The following is a 16,192-nucleotide window of genomic DNA, read 5'->3' as shown; positions in this document are numbered from 1 at the left end:
TGGAGTATTTTAGCACAGCTTGAACACTGTATTGACCAATAAGCCTCCAAGACAAGAACTGTCCATTCTGTGATCAAGAAGGACATCTCTAGCATGTTTTATTCTGTCATACTTTTTTTTTGCTTCCAGTTCTTTTTTGGTCCCATTCATCAACCACTCATTCTCTCTGCGTGTACGGCAGTGTCAGCTGCGTAGGAAATGATGTACTGGAGGTAGTATGTTCCTCAGGGAGTGCGTGGAGGCTGAAGGGGTTGTTTGTGTGTTAATCTAGTGAGTCAGTATTCAGATAGGATGGGCTCTTACCTTCACATCTCGAATTACAGCAGTAAGTGAAGTCACATGCTGAACCCCATCATAATCATCATGTTGTTGACTTGATGTTCACAGTTATTCTCCGAGTCTCCCAGCACTATGTTAAGAAGACGTTCTCCTGCCAGGACTAAAGCTATCAAGGTTTAGCGTTCTTTCTTTACTTAAAAATTATCACAGAGGGAAACCACAGAGTTTGTCTGGGGTTTGGCAGCGTGACACATGCATGTTTGAGAGCTATTTGCACTGTGTCACTTGCAAGAGCCACCGATCTCCTGACCTCTCTCCAATCATTTATGTTGTTTGGTTCATGCAGGGCAGACTAACAAAATGGAGGAAAATGGCACTTTTAAAATGAGGGTAACTATGGCAGTTTAATCTTTTGATCCAAAAATAAGGGAATGGCACGCTGATACCAGTGCAGTACAAAATACACAGCCAGATAAATATCTTTGTGTTGTTTCTGGTTTTGTTCCCTCCTCTGTGGCATGTTAACCAATTTAAAGTCTAAATGAAATTAAAATTGACCCTTTCTTAATACATGTTCCTGGTATTGTTGTGCATTTTGTCAGTGTATGTTAATGCAAAAACAAATGTTAATTTTTCATCAAACTGCTCTGCCACAAATTGACTTTCATTTTCATCAGACGTCACCTAGGTTTTGTGGGCTGTTAGTTAATATTAATCATTTAGGCTTTCATATTTTGGGGTTACTGTTGTATGCAATGCAACCTTTCTAAAATGTTGCCAAACAGTAATTCTGGTTAACATTAATGTAATTAACCACAACATGGTCTGACTTCATTCTAGTATTGAATGCCTACTTATCACAATCCAATCAATTCCCTTCCTACTTGTTTTTTCATGATTGAATATTCAAGATGTGCTATGGAAGTACACTTGGTTTTGCACAAGTTGAAATATTTCAATGCAAAGATCTAACAACCCTGCATTCGCCGAGATTTGGAACAGATCCTTGATCACCTGCAATTTTATAATAGGTGATAAAAATCTTTTCATCCCTTCAGGATGTGGGTTGAGATGAGTTGGTCTAAGCAGAGTGCGTAGTATCCCAGCATGCCTCAGTGTGAGCTCCCCACATGCCTGCTCTCAAGACTTCCCTGTGGACCGAGACCACGAATTTGGAACAGCCTCACCATAGAATAACATTGATTATGAAGGTGAAAATATGATTATGAGGATGAAAGCTTGTCTTAACTTTAAGTGTGTGTTAATACACACACGAGGATGATGTATATTGTATGCAGCATGTGTCGGTTGTCGGCACAAACGCTGTTGCACTGTGGAGTGCTTGAAGAGATCTGTCATGCCATCAGAACTACACTATTTGATGAAGAACTAAACCAAGGGCTGGGTCCTGTTTCAAGGGGATATGACTCAATCCGCCTGGGCGAACGGTAGTGAGAGGTGGAGGAGGAAGAGAAGGGGGTGTCGAATGGAAGAAGAGAAGGAGAGGGGTGTAAAACAATATTTGTTGTGAGTCGGTGTCACCGGTGGGATGAGATGAGCTGTAGGTTGGGGGTGGGAATAGGAGGACTCTGTAGCAGGTGGCGTCTGGGCCCAGTCAGAGCTTATCTTGTACAGTCTTACCGGGAGGTTAAATAATTAAAGAAAAGTGGGTGTTATGGCATGGGGAGTCTAGACGTGTCTGGCGCCCGTATGGGGCATCTCTTTAATACGAGTGCTTTATCTCAGATTAGAAAGCGAGGTCAGTGGCTTGCGCCCTGCTTAGGTGACAGTGCCGCTTTGCCAGCGAGGCACAGACGAATAGCTCCTGCCACTGGCACGATTAAATATGCCCTCGTTCTCCGTTGCACTTCCTGTTATCTCGTCAACTGCGAAAGGCCATGCGTTAGATAGCAGCATTCATTTTTACTGAATGCGGTGTTCCTCAAGTCCATAGACTTGGCCCGTGTATGTTTTTTTGGGTGACTCTTTGAGTTGTTCTCTGATCTAATTTGTTCCATGAAACTCAGTTTATTAAAGTGTCCTCACTTTCTCTCTTTCTTTTCCTCTCTCTCCCACATATTCTCAGTCTCTCTCGCTGTGTTTTTTCATACACCTTGTGTGTGAATGGAAAATGTCTGTCACACCAGAAAAGGGCTGCTCTGGTGAAAGACTTCACAAGCTCACCCTCCCCTTTCTCTCAGTTTCCCCAAAACAGAAGAACGAGAAAATTCCACAATGCTTAGGTGCCTCTTTCTGTCTTTTCTGAATAGAATAAGTCCCACACAGTTGTATCTTGCAAATATTTACTGAAATAGCAGTACCTCCGCCTAGCGACCTTCTGCAGACATTTCTTTTCTGCCTTTCTTTCTTTCGTTATTTTGCCCCTTCCACAGCCTCTCATAAAGTGACTCATAGCATGTTGCTAGGGAATTTTCCAGAAAGGGGCATTTACTGCTGCAGTGCTGCATGGTTCAGTCTTCCCATATGATTGTGTTTCTGGGTGAAACCTGCCATCTCGCAAGTCTCTGTCCCACATGGGCGTCTGGCTTGTGCCCTTGCCTTTTGTCTGGCATTCTGATGGGATAACTCAGATAACACAGGAGGAGGGGGCAATGCGTCCCCTCTGAAGTTCCCATAATGCCTTTGTTGTCTGGTGCGCGCAGTGACGTGGATGAATGGATGGTTAACTAGATTAAGGCTTGTGCTTTATGAAGCAGTGTTATTATGACTGGATATGTCCATCTCTGTTTTTTCTCCAGTTACCAGTGCAACCCACAATCATGAAGGCCAACATGGGTGGCTGTATGTTCAGCTGCAGGTTTGTGCATGGAATCTACTGGGGATGCTCACTTTTAGTGTCGTTTGTACTCCTTGCAGCACGTGCTGGCCCAAACTAGAGAGGACGCAAGGAAACTTTCAATGTTTTTCTCTCATCCCCACTGTCTTGCCATGCCGATGAAGTCATTTGGAAATTAGTCGTTCACTGCACACACGCTCTTTCCCTTGGAAACCTGTTGTGTAATGTGTGCTTTGGTATGAATTCAAAGCCCATTCTAAGAAGTTTCCCTCACTGCTGTGAGTTCAACTGTTGGATCTCTCATGACATGATCTCCACGTACTGTGCCCGACTCCATGAGAATAGTACTGTACCGGGGAGACATTTGGAAACGGAGCACAGATGGCTGGCAGCAAGCAGCAGTCCCCATTCTCCAGCCTCTCTCCCCCTCCTTCTCCTCCTCCTCCACCCGCTCCGTTTCTTTCCTCCCAGATCGTGAGAGCACAGCTGTTTTCCTTCTGTTATGAAACTGTGGAGAGGAGGAAACAGGAAATGGCTTCATGAAATATAGATCTGGAGGCCAGACTTGGTTGTCTTTGCAGCTTGTGAGCACGGTATGAAAAAGAGAGCTAGAGGAGAGGGGGGGAAAGTTTTGGATAGGCTTATGTAATGCCTCCTCCATTTCCTTCGGCTCAGTAACAGAATGGCCTCCGCAGAAGAGACCAGTCCCACAGTTTCTAGCACACTTCAGGGCTTTCTGACCTCAGAGACGAGGTGACGACTGCTTGAACAACGTGCACCCAGTTCACCTAAGGGCCTGTTAGAGGCTCTGTGACAGGTGTTAGCGCATATCTCCTCTTAGCTAACAACACAATGGAGCAGCATACATAGCAGTAAGAGGATTGAGCTGTCTGATCTCGGGGAGTCCGCATAAGGCTAACCCAAATTAGCCCAGCTGCCTCTCTCCCTCGCTGTTGTGCAGTTGTTGCCACATTATCGCAGCCTGTTTACACTTCTGCCCTGTCGCAAACAGGCTGACGACGGTTTGTTGTGTCTGCTCTGTCTGGGGTTTGTGTCTGTAATCATAACACATTAACAGATCTTCCGGGATGCCGTCACGTCTGACTTCGATGTTTGAGCCTGCTGATTAGCACAGGGAAGGTTAAACAAGGCTCAAGGAATAAGATTTTATATAGGGATTACGGGTTTATGTAAATTGCGTGTTAGATTAGTGATGAAACAGCTGATGACTCACATTGAGTTCAGTTTTATTGGTATCTGAGTAGTAGCTAATTTGTCTAAAAGTAATCAAGACCAGACACAACAGATACACCCATACTTTTAATGGACACTAGTTAGATTATGCGGCATATTTACTTTGACATATTAAAGCAGTGAGGGATAAATGTAGAGTTGATTCAGGTACAGGCATTGATTGTTTAACTGGAAAAACATTTAAAAAGCGTATTTCTAAAAAAAAATTTGAGTGAGCAAAAAACTCTGAGCGACATCACGTTAAATGAAATAGTACAACCTGTTGAACGGACTGTCCACCTGTACCTCACAGCCTTTTCTTTTGAGTCCACCCTGGTGTCCAACCTGTCTACAGTCCATTTTTACCTTATTAGATGGCATCACCTTTTGTTTAGGTCAGAACAGACCATTTTTAAGAAGGACAGAGTGAATCTACTCTGATAAGATTAACCTGGTGGCTTAGAGAAAACTGTTACAGTGGTTTACAGCAGCAGTGGACAGTCCTGGATGGAGGAAAGGTGCTTGAGTGGTGCCTGGTACTCTAGGTTGGCTGTGATCACAAACCTAGTGTCTCGGAGGTTGAGATGTGTCAATTACATGTTCACCCCACCCCATCCCCCTCCATCTACCACCAGTTGTCTGTCTCTTGGAGTTGGTCCAGGCCGTAATCCAGTTAGGGGCAGCAGATTTGGGCTGTTTTATCTCCTGTGCTGGGTTAACTCCTGGGATGTGTCTGGTCTCTGGTCCTCTCCTCCAAGCCCTCAACAGATGGGGCCTTGTCTTGCAAGCACTCTCTCCAGAGGAGCCGTGGCAAAGAGCCAGCACCAACGCAGCTTATTTAATAGTGTCACTACATGGCCCAGCTGCATCCTGGGTATGGCCTTGTTCTTGTAGAGAGAAAGTGATCATGATGGAAAGGTCAGAAACTAAAGTTTGAGACGGCTCACCTAAAGAACCTACTGGCTTGACAAAACTGGCTTTCTGTAGAGATGAGTCAGGATGGTTGACTGGTCATCCAACAGCCGACAAGCTATTGTGGTTGATTGATTAATTTTATTTTCAGTACCAGTACTTTAAAGTCTCAATGAAATGGAAGTAGTGACAGATGTTTTCTTCTGTGTTGTGATGTTTATCCGAGTGTTACAGGTTATCAAAAAGAACAAGGATTTGGTTTAATGCATCAGTTGGTGATTGGAGTGTGAGAGGTGGACGCTGCACTCAAAAGGCAGATAAGCTTGCAGAGGCAGGTTTAAGTGGACTGAATGATGGGAGAATTCCAGCATACATCACCAGAGAGAAGTCTGACGTTTTCACCAGAAGATGCAGTTATGAAATTTTAGTTAAACTGTATGAGATCAATTTAAAAAAATAAATCAAATGAAACATACATGGATGAAATGTTCACAATATCATATATAACATGCTTTTGGAAAATATATAGAGTGAATTTTCATTGCATTAGGATGAATTTGAATTTGTAGCTTTTGGGAAAAGACCATCAAAGCACCCATTTTATTCAGATCTTCTTTCCTGTGTAAAACAAAGTCCGCTGTGTGTTGCTGATGTCATAGCCATATGTTTGAAAATGATTACCCTTAACGTTAGTGTAGATTGTGTTAGACAGCTGATGGTGTTTACTTCAGTGTCGCAGCTTTGCAGCAGTTTTTTTATTGTCTTGAAACCTTCATGTGTCAGATGGAATTGTCTGGGTTACCCAGTGGGCAGCAGGGATAACAAGATTTCTCTGAATGTACAGTATGTGTGGCACATATCAACATGTTTTCATAAGACAGGAGAACAAGTCCATATCGACTGGGTCCATCTGTGTGTGAACAGGGTGAGGTGTGTTCGAGGGTCGGCACGAGGTTAAAAGAGAGGTCTACTCTGTTTGTTATAACATCCCTTTTCGTTTTTCACAAGAATCTCTAAAACAATGATGAGTAGACTGTCATGTTCGTTCAGGCATTCCTTTGAAAGGATTCTCGATACATGCTCCTCTGAGATGAGGAAGTATGATGAGATTAACATAAAAAATGAATTCCTTACTTTGATTAAGTGAGATCGAACCATGACATAATCAGTTTATGAAACAGTTTTATGAAGTCAGAGCTGTGGTATGGCAGTTAGCGCACAGACGTATTGAGCTGTGCTGCTTATGCAGGCAGTGCTTGTTAAAATCCAGCTCACATTAATAATAAAAATGACCCCAAAACTCTTGTTTCTCTTTTTGTCCATTCTTGACTTGATGTAGGTCAGAAAAGCCATTTGAAATGTCATGTTATCACACTTTTGTGGATTAGTCTGTTACGTCACTTTTTGAGTCAGATTTTGGTCTGCACCCCCCTCCCACCCACCCAATCTCAATATACTCAGTTGTGTTTACGTTACTGCCCCCTGGTGGTAAGAATGAAGAACATGATGGGTTTGCTATGCCATTACTTATTCATAAGCAACTGTCTAGCTTGCCTCTCTGATGTATAACAGTAAATCCGTACACAGTAAATGTAATAGTATATCACTATTGCCATTTTTAATGAACCATAATACCTAAAAACATGAATGATATCTGGTCAAACAATGAATATATTTGAGCTTAGATGTGGGATTAATCATTTTAAGCAACCAAGCATATGATTTTCAAATAAAACAAGCAATAAAAAACATAGCAGTGAGTTTTGCACAGGGAAGCACCACATATTTTCATTGAAAATGTTGCAACTTCTGCAGCTCTGTGAAAGTGTGAAATATGCTAATGGTTTTCTCTCTGTTTTCTTATCTTGCAGCTGAACTGGAGTTTGTTCAGATAATAATCATAATTGTGGTGATGACTGTAATGGTAGTTGTGATCATCTGTTTGCTGAACCACTATCGGCTGTCGGCCTGGGCCTTCCTCACACGCCACAGCCAGGCCCGTCAACGAGAGGAGGGCATGCAGCCGGTAAGAGTGTGTGTGTGTGTGTGTGTGTGTTTTATTCTGAGTGGGTGTTCGTTTGATTCTCCAGTCACCATGTGTGTCCTGTCTGTGTGCGCTCTGAGTGGGTGTAGAGTTCCTGTTCTTTTGTTTGATCACCATGTGTGTGACTTTGTGACCGTGTTCATATGGGACTCAGTAATGTGCGTGCCAGCTTCAGGGTCTTTGTGTTGGTACACCTGCACAAATGCATTATGTAGTTACTAGGGATGGGTCAGGATGGACGACTGGCTCCATTAGTGAGGTTGAGTTGTACCTTTAATATCTTTCTGTTTTCTGTGGTAGTTTTGTGCTATAAAAGTTTAGAGGTATCCATATTTCATTAAGAAACACATCTGATAGTGGACTTGACACTAAATCAACCTAATCATACAGGGTTTCTAAGGCTAACTAGTCTTTTAGGTAACACACAAACTACTTTATTTTGGAAATGCATAATTCTGCACATCCCTGGTTCTTCTTTATGTTGATTTACATCCTGTAGTAGAGAGCGAGACATGCTCGTCTAGACTGCAGTTCCCAGAACGAGAGAGAGAGAGTCATAAAAAGATATGAAGAAGGTGAAGATGTGATTTAGGAACAGATGCAGAGCATGAAAGGAACCAAGCTCTTAAATTCAGAAACAAGCTCATAAATTTCGACAACAGCACAGTTTCTACAGTTGCATGTTTAGAGGCCACAAGACTAACCAGCGGTCTTGAATTAATAATGCATGATATTAATGTATTCTAGTATTTACTGCATGTGCATTTAGATCAACTTTTCTGATGCCTGGAGCGAATTAGATTTTTTTTTCTACCCAAACTTGAAACTCTAATGCATGAGATGAGGTTGATTTTATGTCTTGTTTTTAATGCATGACTCACATTGGCCTTTGTTTTCTATATCATAGGACGGCTGTGCATGGCCAACAGATAGTTTGGTGACACAACAAGGAGCCACTGAGGTTAGTTAACTGACATGACCTATTATTCAACCTTTCTGCAAAATATTATTCATTGCTTTTATGTTTTACTGTCATGTTTATGGCTGGGCTACATAGCGAAGAGCTGATAAAGAGCTCACAATCAATATATTTCAACATTTATGCCCTGAAATTACTATATTTACACTAAATAAACACAATATCATTTTTGCTATATACAACAAAAGGTAACAACAGTGCACAGTAATAAATAGCCATATTATTTACTTATATGTAATGTTACTAAATATACACTTCTATTCAAAGGTTTGGGGGCTAAAGTTAATACTATTATTCAGCAAGGATGCATGAGCTTCCTATCAACCAAAGAATCCAGAAAAAAATGTATTACAGTTTCCACAAAAATATAAGGCAGAAAAATATTTCTGACATCGATAATAATAATCATGTTTCTTGAGAGGCAAATCAGCATATTATTATGATTTCTGAAGGATCATGTGACACTGAAGACTGGAGTGATGATGCTGAAAATTCCACTTTGATCACAGGAATAATTTACCTTTTAAAATATATTCACATAGAAGTTATTTTAAATTTTAAAAATATATTTCAAAATATTGCTGTGTTTACTGTATTTTTGGTCAAAGAAATTCACCATTGAAGCACATCTTTCAAAAACATAAAAAAAAATCTGAAACATTAAATATTATTGTATATTGATTGTATAATTCTATTATTAGCCTCACTGCATGTTTGCATAGACCTTCAGTGCATCTCAATCAGCTCCCTTGTTCAGTACATTCGCTCCCTGAAAAATCCCACAATGCACTTCAAAACTAGGGAGCATCGGCACTCACTATGCTTCCTTACTGGAAATAACGTCACATTTCTGAAGCATGAGACATAAACCACATGAGCCAACTCAATAAATATAATGACACGCGATAGAAAATTTGAAAAGACAAACCGGTTTTTAGTATATTTCAACATAAACACACATTGCTAGACAGGAATTGAACACATCTAATTAACATTTATAATTAATATTCCGCTTAAAAGTTGTAAGAACTTGTAACAGAACAATGTGTTCAAAGAGAATAAAAAATAAATATCAAAAAGAGATCGGTCCTGTCTGTTTATTAATTCCATTGATGACGTTCTACTATGTTGTCCGTTGACATTGTACGCAATCATGTCACTTGAATTCGAGTGATCACTGTCCCAATGTGCAGTGAGTCAGGGAACTTACCAGTGCCCGAATTCGTGTACACCATCTAGTGATTCACGAGCTCGGGAGCTGATTGAGATGCACCCCTTGTTTGCTTTGTTTATTGTTTTTAATTCTTGGGTTAATTTATAATAAGGTTTATTTTCTTCCTATGTTCTCTTCTCTATGTTCAGGTGATGTATGGGCCACGGAACGGAGAGCGCTTCAACCCACCTTCATTTATGCAAAGGGACCGATTCAGCCGCTTCCAGCCCACCTACCCATACCTGCAGCAGGACATCCACTTGCCGCCCACCATCTGCCTGTCAGACGGCGAGGAGCTGCCGCCCTACAAGGGCCCCTGTACCCTGCAGCTCAGAGACCCCGAGCAGCAGCTCGAGCTGAGCCGTGCATCCGTGCGCGCGCCCCCCAACCGGACCATTTTCGACAGTGACCTGATAGACGTTTACGTGCACGGAGGTGGCCCGCGGCCCCCGAGCAACAACTCTGGCAAGAGTGCCTCGAACTCGCACGTGGAGGGGCCGCCACCCACCTATAGTGAGGTGATGGGTCAGACGTACCCAGGCTCCGCCTCCTTCCTGCACCAGCACAGCAATAACACACCACCCTCCAACCAGAGGACAGCCAGCCGCTCCGCCCAGCCTGGCGCAAGCACAACCCTGTTCGTCAAGGTGAAGGATAGCCGGCGTGACAAACCCGTGTGACTAGGACACACCTGCAGAGGGCAGTAGAGAGCGCATGTGCTCTTTGGTACTTCCTCCTGGACCTAAAGGGGACCTAAACGCTCCCCTTGCACAATTTGAATCGAAAATTGAGGAACCAAGCTTACAAAGTTTATTATTTTTTATTAATTTTTTTTTTAGTTTTGTTTTTTTGCTAGAACTTCAGGGCCTTGTATGGATGTTTGGGCCCCTTGGCTAAATCTCTTTGTTTGTTTATGCTTTCCTGTATTTAATGAACATGTGTGTTGGCACAGATTGTTTGCGTGAGAGACCACATAGGTCATAGGATTGAGAAGTTTTCTATTTGTTTGTGCATTTCCAGGACTCATGCACAAAAAAAACTGTTCACAACCAATCAAAATCCAAATTGAGTGCCATGAAAAGATCTTAAATCTTGAGGATGTGACTCACAACAACAACAAAAAGTCTTTATGTTGCACTTATTCTTTCAAGAGTAGAAACGCCTACCCTTAGTTACTTTTCATACGTCAATCCACATGGTTCCTGGGATTTTTTTCTTCCTTTTTTACGTTTCACGTTTTCCTGAAATGGAGATGTAGAACTCTGATCCAGCCTAAAATCTCCACACCTGAACTGCATCATGGCACTTATTTAATAAAAAAAAAAGAGGGGGTTTAACGAGCTGTTCAAATCCCAGATCACTTTTTCCATCGACCAAGTGAGAGATATTGGCATGGATATCTGCGGATGAAAGTCACGACACACACGCCTCTTTCATCCTGTCGAGTAGCACTTTAAACTTGCGTCACTTCTGCATTGTCATGGGGTCCAAGTGCAAGGGAATCATGGGAACTGTAGTCTTATGCACATCCTGTCCCCTTCTGAGCGAGTGTGTCATATCTCATAGTTTGTTTTCCACTTAAAAAAGCATGCATATAGTTTTGTTTCCAGTTATCCATACTATACTTTAGTTCACGATCATATATGGATCTCATATTTTATCTTTTACTTTCCTCTCCTGGAGTGCCGTTTTATTACGAGGCAGCACAGGAACACACTTTTATCTCCTTATTCGTCATCAGTATTTACATCAGTTCAAATGAAACATGTACCAATCGTGACGAGGTACATCCCCCTTTTTCTTTCTTCATTTGAAATCGTATTCAATCACACAGCACACTTTAAAAATGCTTTCAGACGTGTTGATTTTGTTTTTGATCACACCTGAGCTTTGTAAACCATCGTTCTTTGGCCTTCCCTTTAGAAAGTCCCATAGAAAAAAACTATTTATCAACTAGCTATTTATTAAAGTGACCAGTTTGAGAGAATATTTAGTCAAAGTGGACTAAAAAAGCGCCACTTTCCTTCATAAAAAAGGCTTTTATATGAGCTTTTCCGCCCTTGAATAGCAAGACTCTCCTATCGCCCATTCGCTTCGGCTCTGAAACCTTGGCTTCCCGTCATTGGCTCTGCTTCCCGTCACTCATTCTGACCGCGCAGTCTGAGTTCGTACTGTATTGCTGCTGCTGCTGCTGCTAAGCGCTGCTACCGCTACTGCTGCTGCTGTTGTCCGTTTGTTATGTAGGCCTGTGTCCGCTTCCCCATTATTTTATATTTGCGTACCAACCGAGACATAGATGTTCGTTCTTCTTTTTGGTCTTTCGTTAACATTAGCGCGGTTTCGCCGTCATAGTCATGCTAGGAAAACGAACCCAAATGTGTTTTTTTCTTTCTTTCTTTTACGTTTGCAGCCGAGAGGTTTGCATGTTACTATTTACATGAGCAAATTTGGTGCCTAACAGTCATGTTTAAGCAGACATAGAAACCCACTTGCACTCAAAAGTCCCCACCTTTGTTGTGCCTCACTTCCTATGGTGCTTCTTTCAGTAGTCGGACTCTGTTTATTTGTACGGTGCTGTATATAACTTGAATATATTATGCACATATCCTACCCAATGGGTAGAAAACCACAAGAAAGCATTGTTAATACTGTAATATAATGTATAGATAATATTAAAAAGAAAACTTTAACACGGTGGCATCAAGTTTTGTGAATGCCTTCAATTGTGCTTTGTCTTTTTTGTAAAACAGAGTAAAGTTTGCAAAGAGAAATGCTACAGTATGGTCACAGAAATACAAAATGACGACTTATATTTTTTTCCTATACAGTAAATGTGATGAAACAAATATTCTGATTATAAGGCAGTTATATAAAGGATAACTAGCTGCTGCTTTTGTAACTACCAGAGAAAGAATTATAAATGCCAGCGCTTGTCATTTTATTTATTGACGTTTATTTTGTGACTGCTAGCTGTTTGGACGTGTAATAACCACCACGCAGAACAATAACGTCATTGTACCACGATTGTCGACTTTTGGGCTCCCACGCATCCTTCTCTCCAAACGGGACAAGGTTTAGTGGTTCATATCAAAACGCAGCTCAGGGTGAGGCTTTATCGGCTCGGTGGGACGTCCGTGGCAAACGGTTAACATTCTGTTGTTGTTTTTATGCACATAATCGAGTTGTGTGGAATATAAAAGAGCATCAAATGAGGAAAATCCAGCCCATACCTGATCGTTACTTGCATGTTCATGTTGTCATTATTTCCTCGGTATAGCAGTCTAGTTCCGAGCTCTCCGCGCCGACAGGCTCCTCTCCAGAAACACGCGCTTCAATGAATGACTGACTGAAGACTTGTGTGGGTGAGTTTAGCATCTCGGTCCATGGAACTGGAATTTCCCGCCAAATCCACAGCAACGTTCTACATCGGCCTTGAGCGATCACATCACAGGACTGTATGACCTATATTGTGGACTACAATTTTTTTTTTTTTTTTTACAAGATGAAACAGTTAAGTGTGCGAGGAACGCTGCTGTCCTTACGCCTTTTTTATTTTTATCGTTCTATTTAATTGTGATGTCAGCGGTTTTCAGTTTGAGGTCTGTTAATTGCAATACTTTTACAGGAAAAAGGTAACTAAAAACCCACTGAAAAAAAAATCATAAAAAATAAATACAAGAAAAAAAACAAACTGCTCAAAGATACTGTTGTAGTCCCTCATGAAACGATTCCACGCTTGTTCTTTCGCTGTCCTCGAATGGCTAGAGAGAGCAATTAAAGTTGAGGAAAAGAACCAGAGAATGAGTCTATTTTTTGTGCTTTGTGTTTGTCATTATGTTGTGCTCCTCAAGGTGAAGTGAACTACAACTTGCCTTTAAATAATAAAAAATAACTTTAGGATAAAGTGTTCAAAAGCAGGGTTGGAAAGGCTGCTTCAGTTCTAGACAGTCAGGCTACCCTTATCAATTATTTTGCTACATTTTTCTTTACAGTTTGGACTTTACAATGAAGGCATTATCTATCTATCCATCTATCTATGTATCTATATATATAATGTCAGATTTCACAGCTGCTTCAGAGCATGAGATTCACTTGAATGTAAAGCTCTTGATGGATATCTTAGATATTGGTTGTGTTAATCTTTGTGTGGAAATTAATGCATCCTTTTGTTTTAAAAGTACTATAGGCATACTATTTTGACAGTAGCTGAGCTAGTTTTACTTTTAGTTACTCCTCAGTCAAAAAGCAGCAAATGTGAATGACAGGTGTAGTAGCCATGTTTGCTTGTAACATAATGGAATATAATGTGTGGTTGAAATCACAGTGTAACAGTTCAGTCATGCCTTCAGTTTGAACTCCAATATGGAAAGCCTTGAATCCTAGTTTTTGGAATAGCAGTTTTCATTTTATGAAGATTTCTGATTAACATCGTACTTAAACTAATGCACTCCATTATAAATACTAATAGAGCACGTTTAAAAGTTAAATTTGAAATGTTCTTAAATTGTTAGTAAATATGTAAAATATCGATGTGGAATGAGTAATAACCCAGCCAACATTGATATGTGGGCCCCATATGGGTTATACCTGGGCAGCGTGGGTTCCATGTGGGCATGGGCTGAAGATGGGCAATTTATGTGGGTCCCATGTGTTTTTCACAATGTGGGTCCCATATGGGTTTGAACATATGGGGCCTTCATGGGATCTATGTGGGCATGGGCTGAAGATGGGCAATTTATGTGGGTCCCATGTATGTTTCACAATGTGGGTCCCATATAGGTTTGAACATATGGGGCCTTCATGGGATCTATGTGGGCATGGGCTGAAGATGGGCAATTTATGTGGGTCCCATGTGTGTTTCACAATGTGGGTCCCATATAGGTTTGAACATATGGGGCCTTCATGGGATCTATGTGGGCATGGGCTGAAGATGGGCAATTTATGTGGGTCCCATGTGTGTTTCACAATGTGGGTCCCATATAGGTTTGAACATATGGGGCCTTCATGGGATCTATGTGGGCATGGGCTGAAGACGGGCAATTTATGTGGGTCCCATGTGTGTTTCACAATGTGGGTCCCATATAGGTTTGAACATATGGGGCCTTCATGGGATCTATGTGGGCATGGGCTGAAGATGGGCAATTTATGTGGGTCCCATGTGTGTTTCACAATGTGGGTCCCATATAGGTTTGAACATATGGGGACTTCATGGGATCTATGTGGGCATGGGCTGAAGATGGGCAATTTATGTGGGTCCCATGTGTGTTTCACAATGTGGGTCCCATATAGGTTTGAACACATGGGGCCTTCATGGGATCTATGTGGGCAAAATGATTTCAAACTTAAAAAACATCTTTACACCTTTAAACTTTAAACTTAGTCACTTTTTAAACAACAAATATAACAGTTTAATATTTTATGGATATGATAAAAATAACTACTTTTTAAATGAAAATGTGTGAATCAATATTTCAATGTTACCCTGCCTATCCATTTATCAAAATGCACTTTTCTTTTACTTCACACATTTTAGCAGGGACAATCACAAACTCTAAACTTTTTTTTTTTTTTTTCAAACTCTAGACGGTCTCACATGGGACCTACCCTCTCAAATGATCTTCTGACAACACCTTCCGCTTGACCAAGTAGTCCTGTTGCATTCAAATTTTAGTTCGATTTTTTTTTCACATAATATTATATCATAATATCATATGTCATTGATCTTGGCTGAAAATAAACGTACATTTAAATGTATAACTGTAAAGATTTTAAATATTCGAACAAAAGGAATTCCTGCGCTGCATGGCGCAAGGATACAGTCTCTTCTAAGCACAGTGGAGCGGCAGCACGGCAGGAGTCACTACTTTTTAACAGTTCACAGACGACGAGTCGGATCGAAAATAAGCAGGTAAAATGCATATTTTCTAAAATTATTTAATTATCCAAGGTTTCAAGTATTGGGAACATTGTTTTGACTGTTTAAATTACCTTTAAAATAATGTAGCCTTTAAAATAATGTTTTTTTTTTCTGACCGCGTAATCGCTAAAAATGTCTGTAAGGCTTAAAGCATGTCTTTTTTTGTTGATGGTAAGGTGTAGTTTTGTTTTTTTTGCCAGCCATTAATGAAGTAGGATTCTCGGTTGTTGTTCATTTTTATGCTTTACTGATGCATTTTGTGGCCGTCTAGCCTCTATTTTTTTTTACCTGAGTGGAAACTGAATTTCCACACAATTTATAGTAATAACCGCGTTTGAATGGCAAAATACTGAGTTTTTAAGGTATCTGACATAACTAGCTCCTAAAAGCGGCTAGTAGGGTGGATTTCAAACAGTTTTGAGACCTCCATTCTTTAGGCTTTTCATGTTGCGAGCTCTTGTGAGAGTTGTAAGGGAGGGCGCTGGCGCAGCCCCCGTGTTGCCAGATTCAGCTATTATACGCGTTTTTAGACTTGACTTTTCAACTTAATTTGACACTTTAGAAAGTTAATGAAGTGAGAAGTTGCAGTTTAGGTTCAGCAATATATTTGTATTATCTTAATTTAAAAAGATTTGACATAATTTATGTTTATTTTATTTATTTTTCGGTTTTTGGTTAGTTAAAAAAACAATATAGCAACACTGCATCTTAAACTGACAGTAATCAAAAAACCCACGGTCAAGTTTGCTGACGGGACACACAATCGGTTAAAAACATCATCAACGTTGTCAAAACAGTAGCATTTAATACTAGTACAC

The 16,192-nt window shown here is 40.8% G+C and overlaps 1 protein-coding gene across 2 annotated transcripts in view; it reads left to right on the top strand.

The window, feature by feature from the left end:
- The window catches only part of LOC109096517 (low-density lipoprotein receptor class A domain-containing protein 4-like), an 87,018-nt gene extending 73,768 nt beyond the window's left edge, over positions 1-13,250 (top strand). For both annotated transcript variants that reach the window (XM_042745747.1, XM_042745748.1), the window contains 3 exons: positions 7,093-7,247; positions 8,173-8,226; positions 9,607-13,250. In XM_042745747.1, the coding sequence (XP_042601681.1) occupies positions 7,093-7,247; positions 8,173-8,226; positions 9,607-10,137 (740 nt within the window). In that variant the 3' untranslated portion in view covers positions 10,138-13,250. The remainder of the gene's footprint in view (positions 1-7,092; positions 7,248-8,172; positions 8,227-9,606) is intronic.
- The last annotated feature ends 2,942 nt before the right edge of the window (positions 13,251-16,192 follow it).

The sequence above is a fragment of the Cyprinus carpio genome, chromosome B19, assembly GCF_018340385.1.
Source record: "Cyprinus carpio isolate SPL01 chromosome B19, ASM1834038v1, whole genome shotgun sequence".
Classification (NCBI taxonomy): Eukaryota; Metazoa; Chordata; class Actinopteri; order Cypriniformes; family Cyprinidae; genus Cyprinus; species Cyprinus carpio.
Note: the sequence above shows the minus strand (reverse complement) of the source record. Positions and strands in the feature narration are given on the sequence as shown.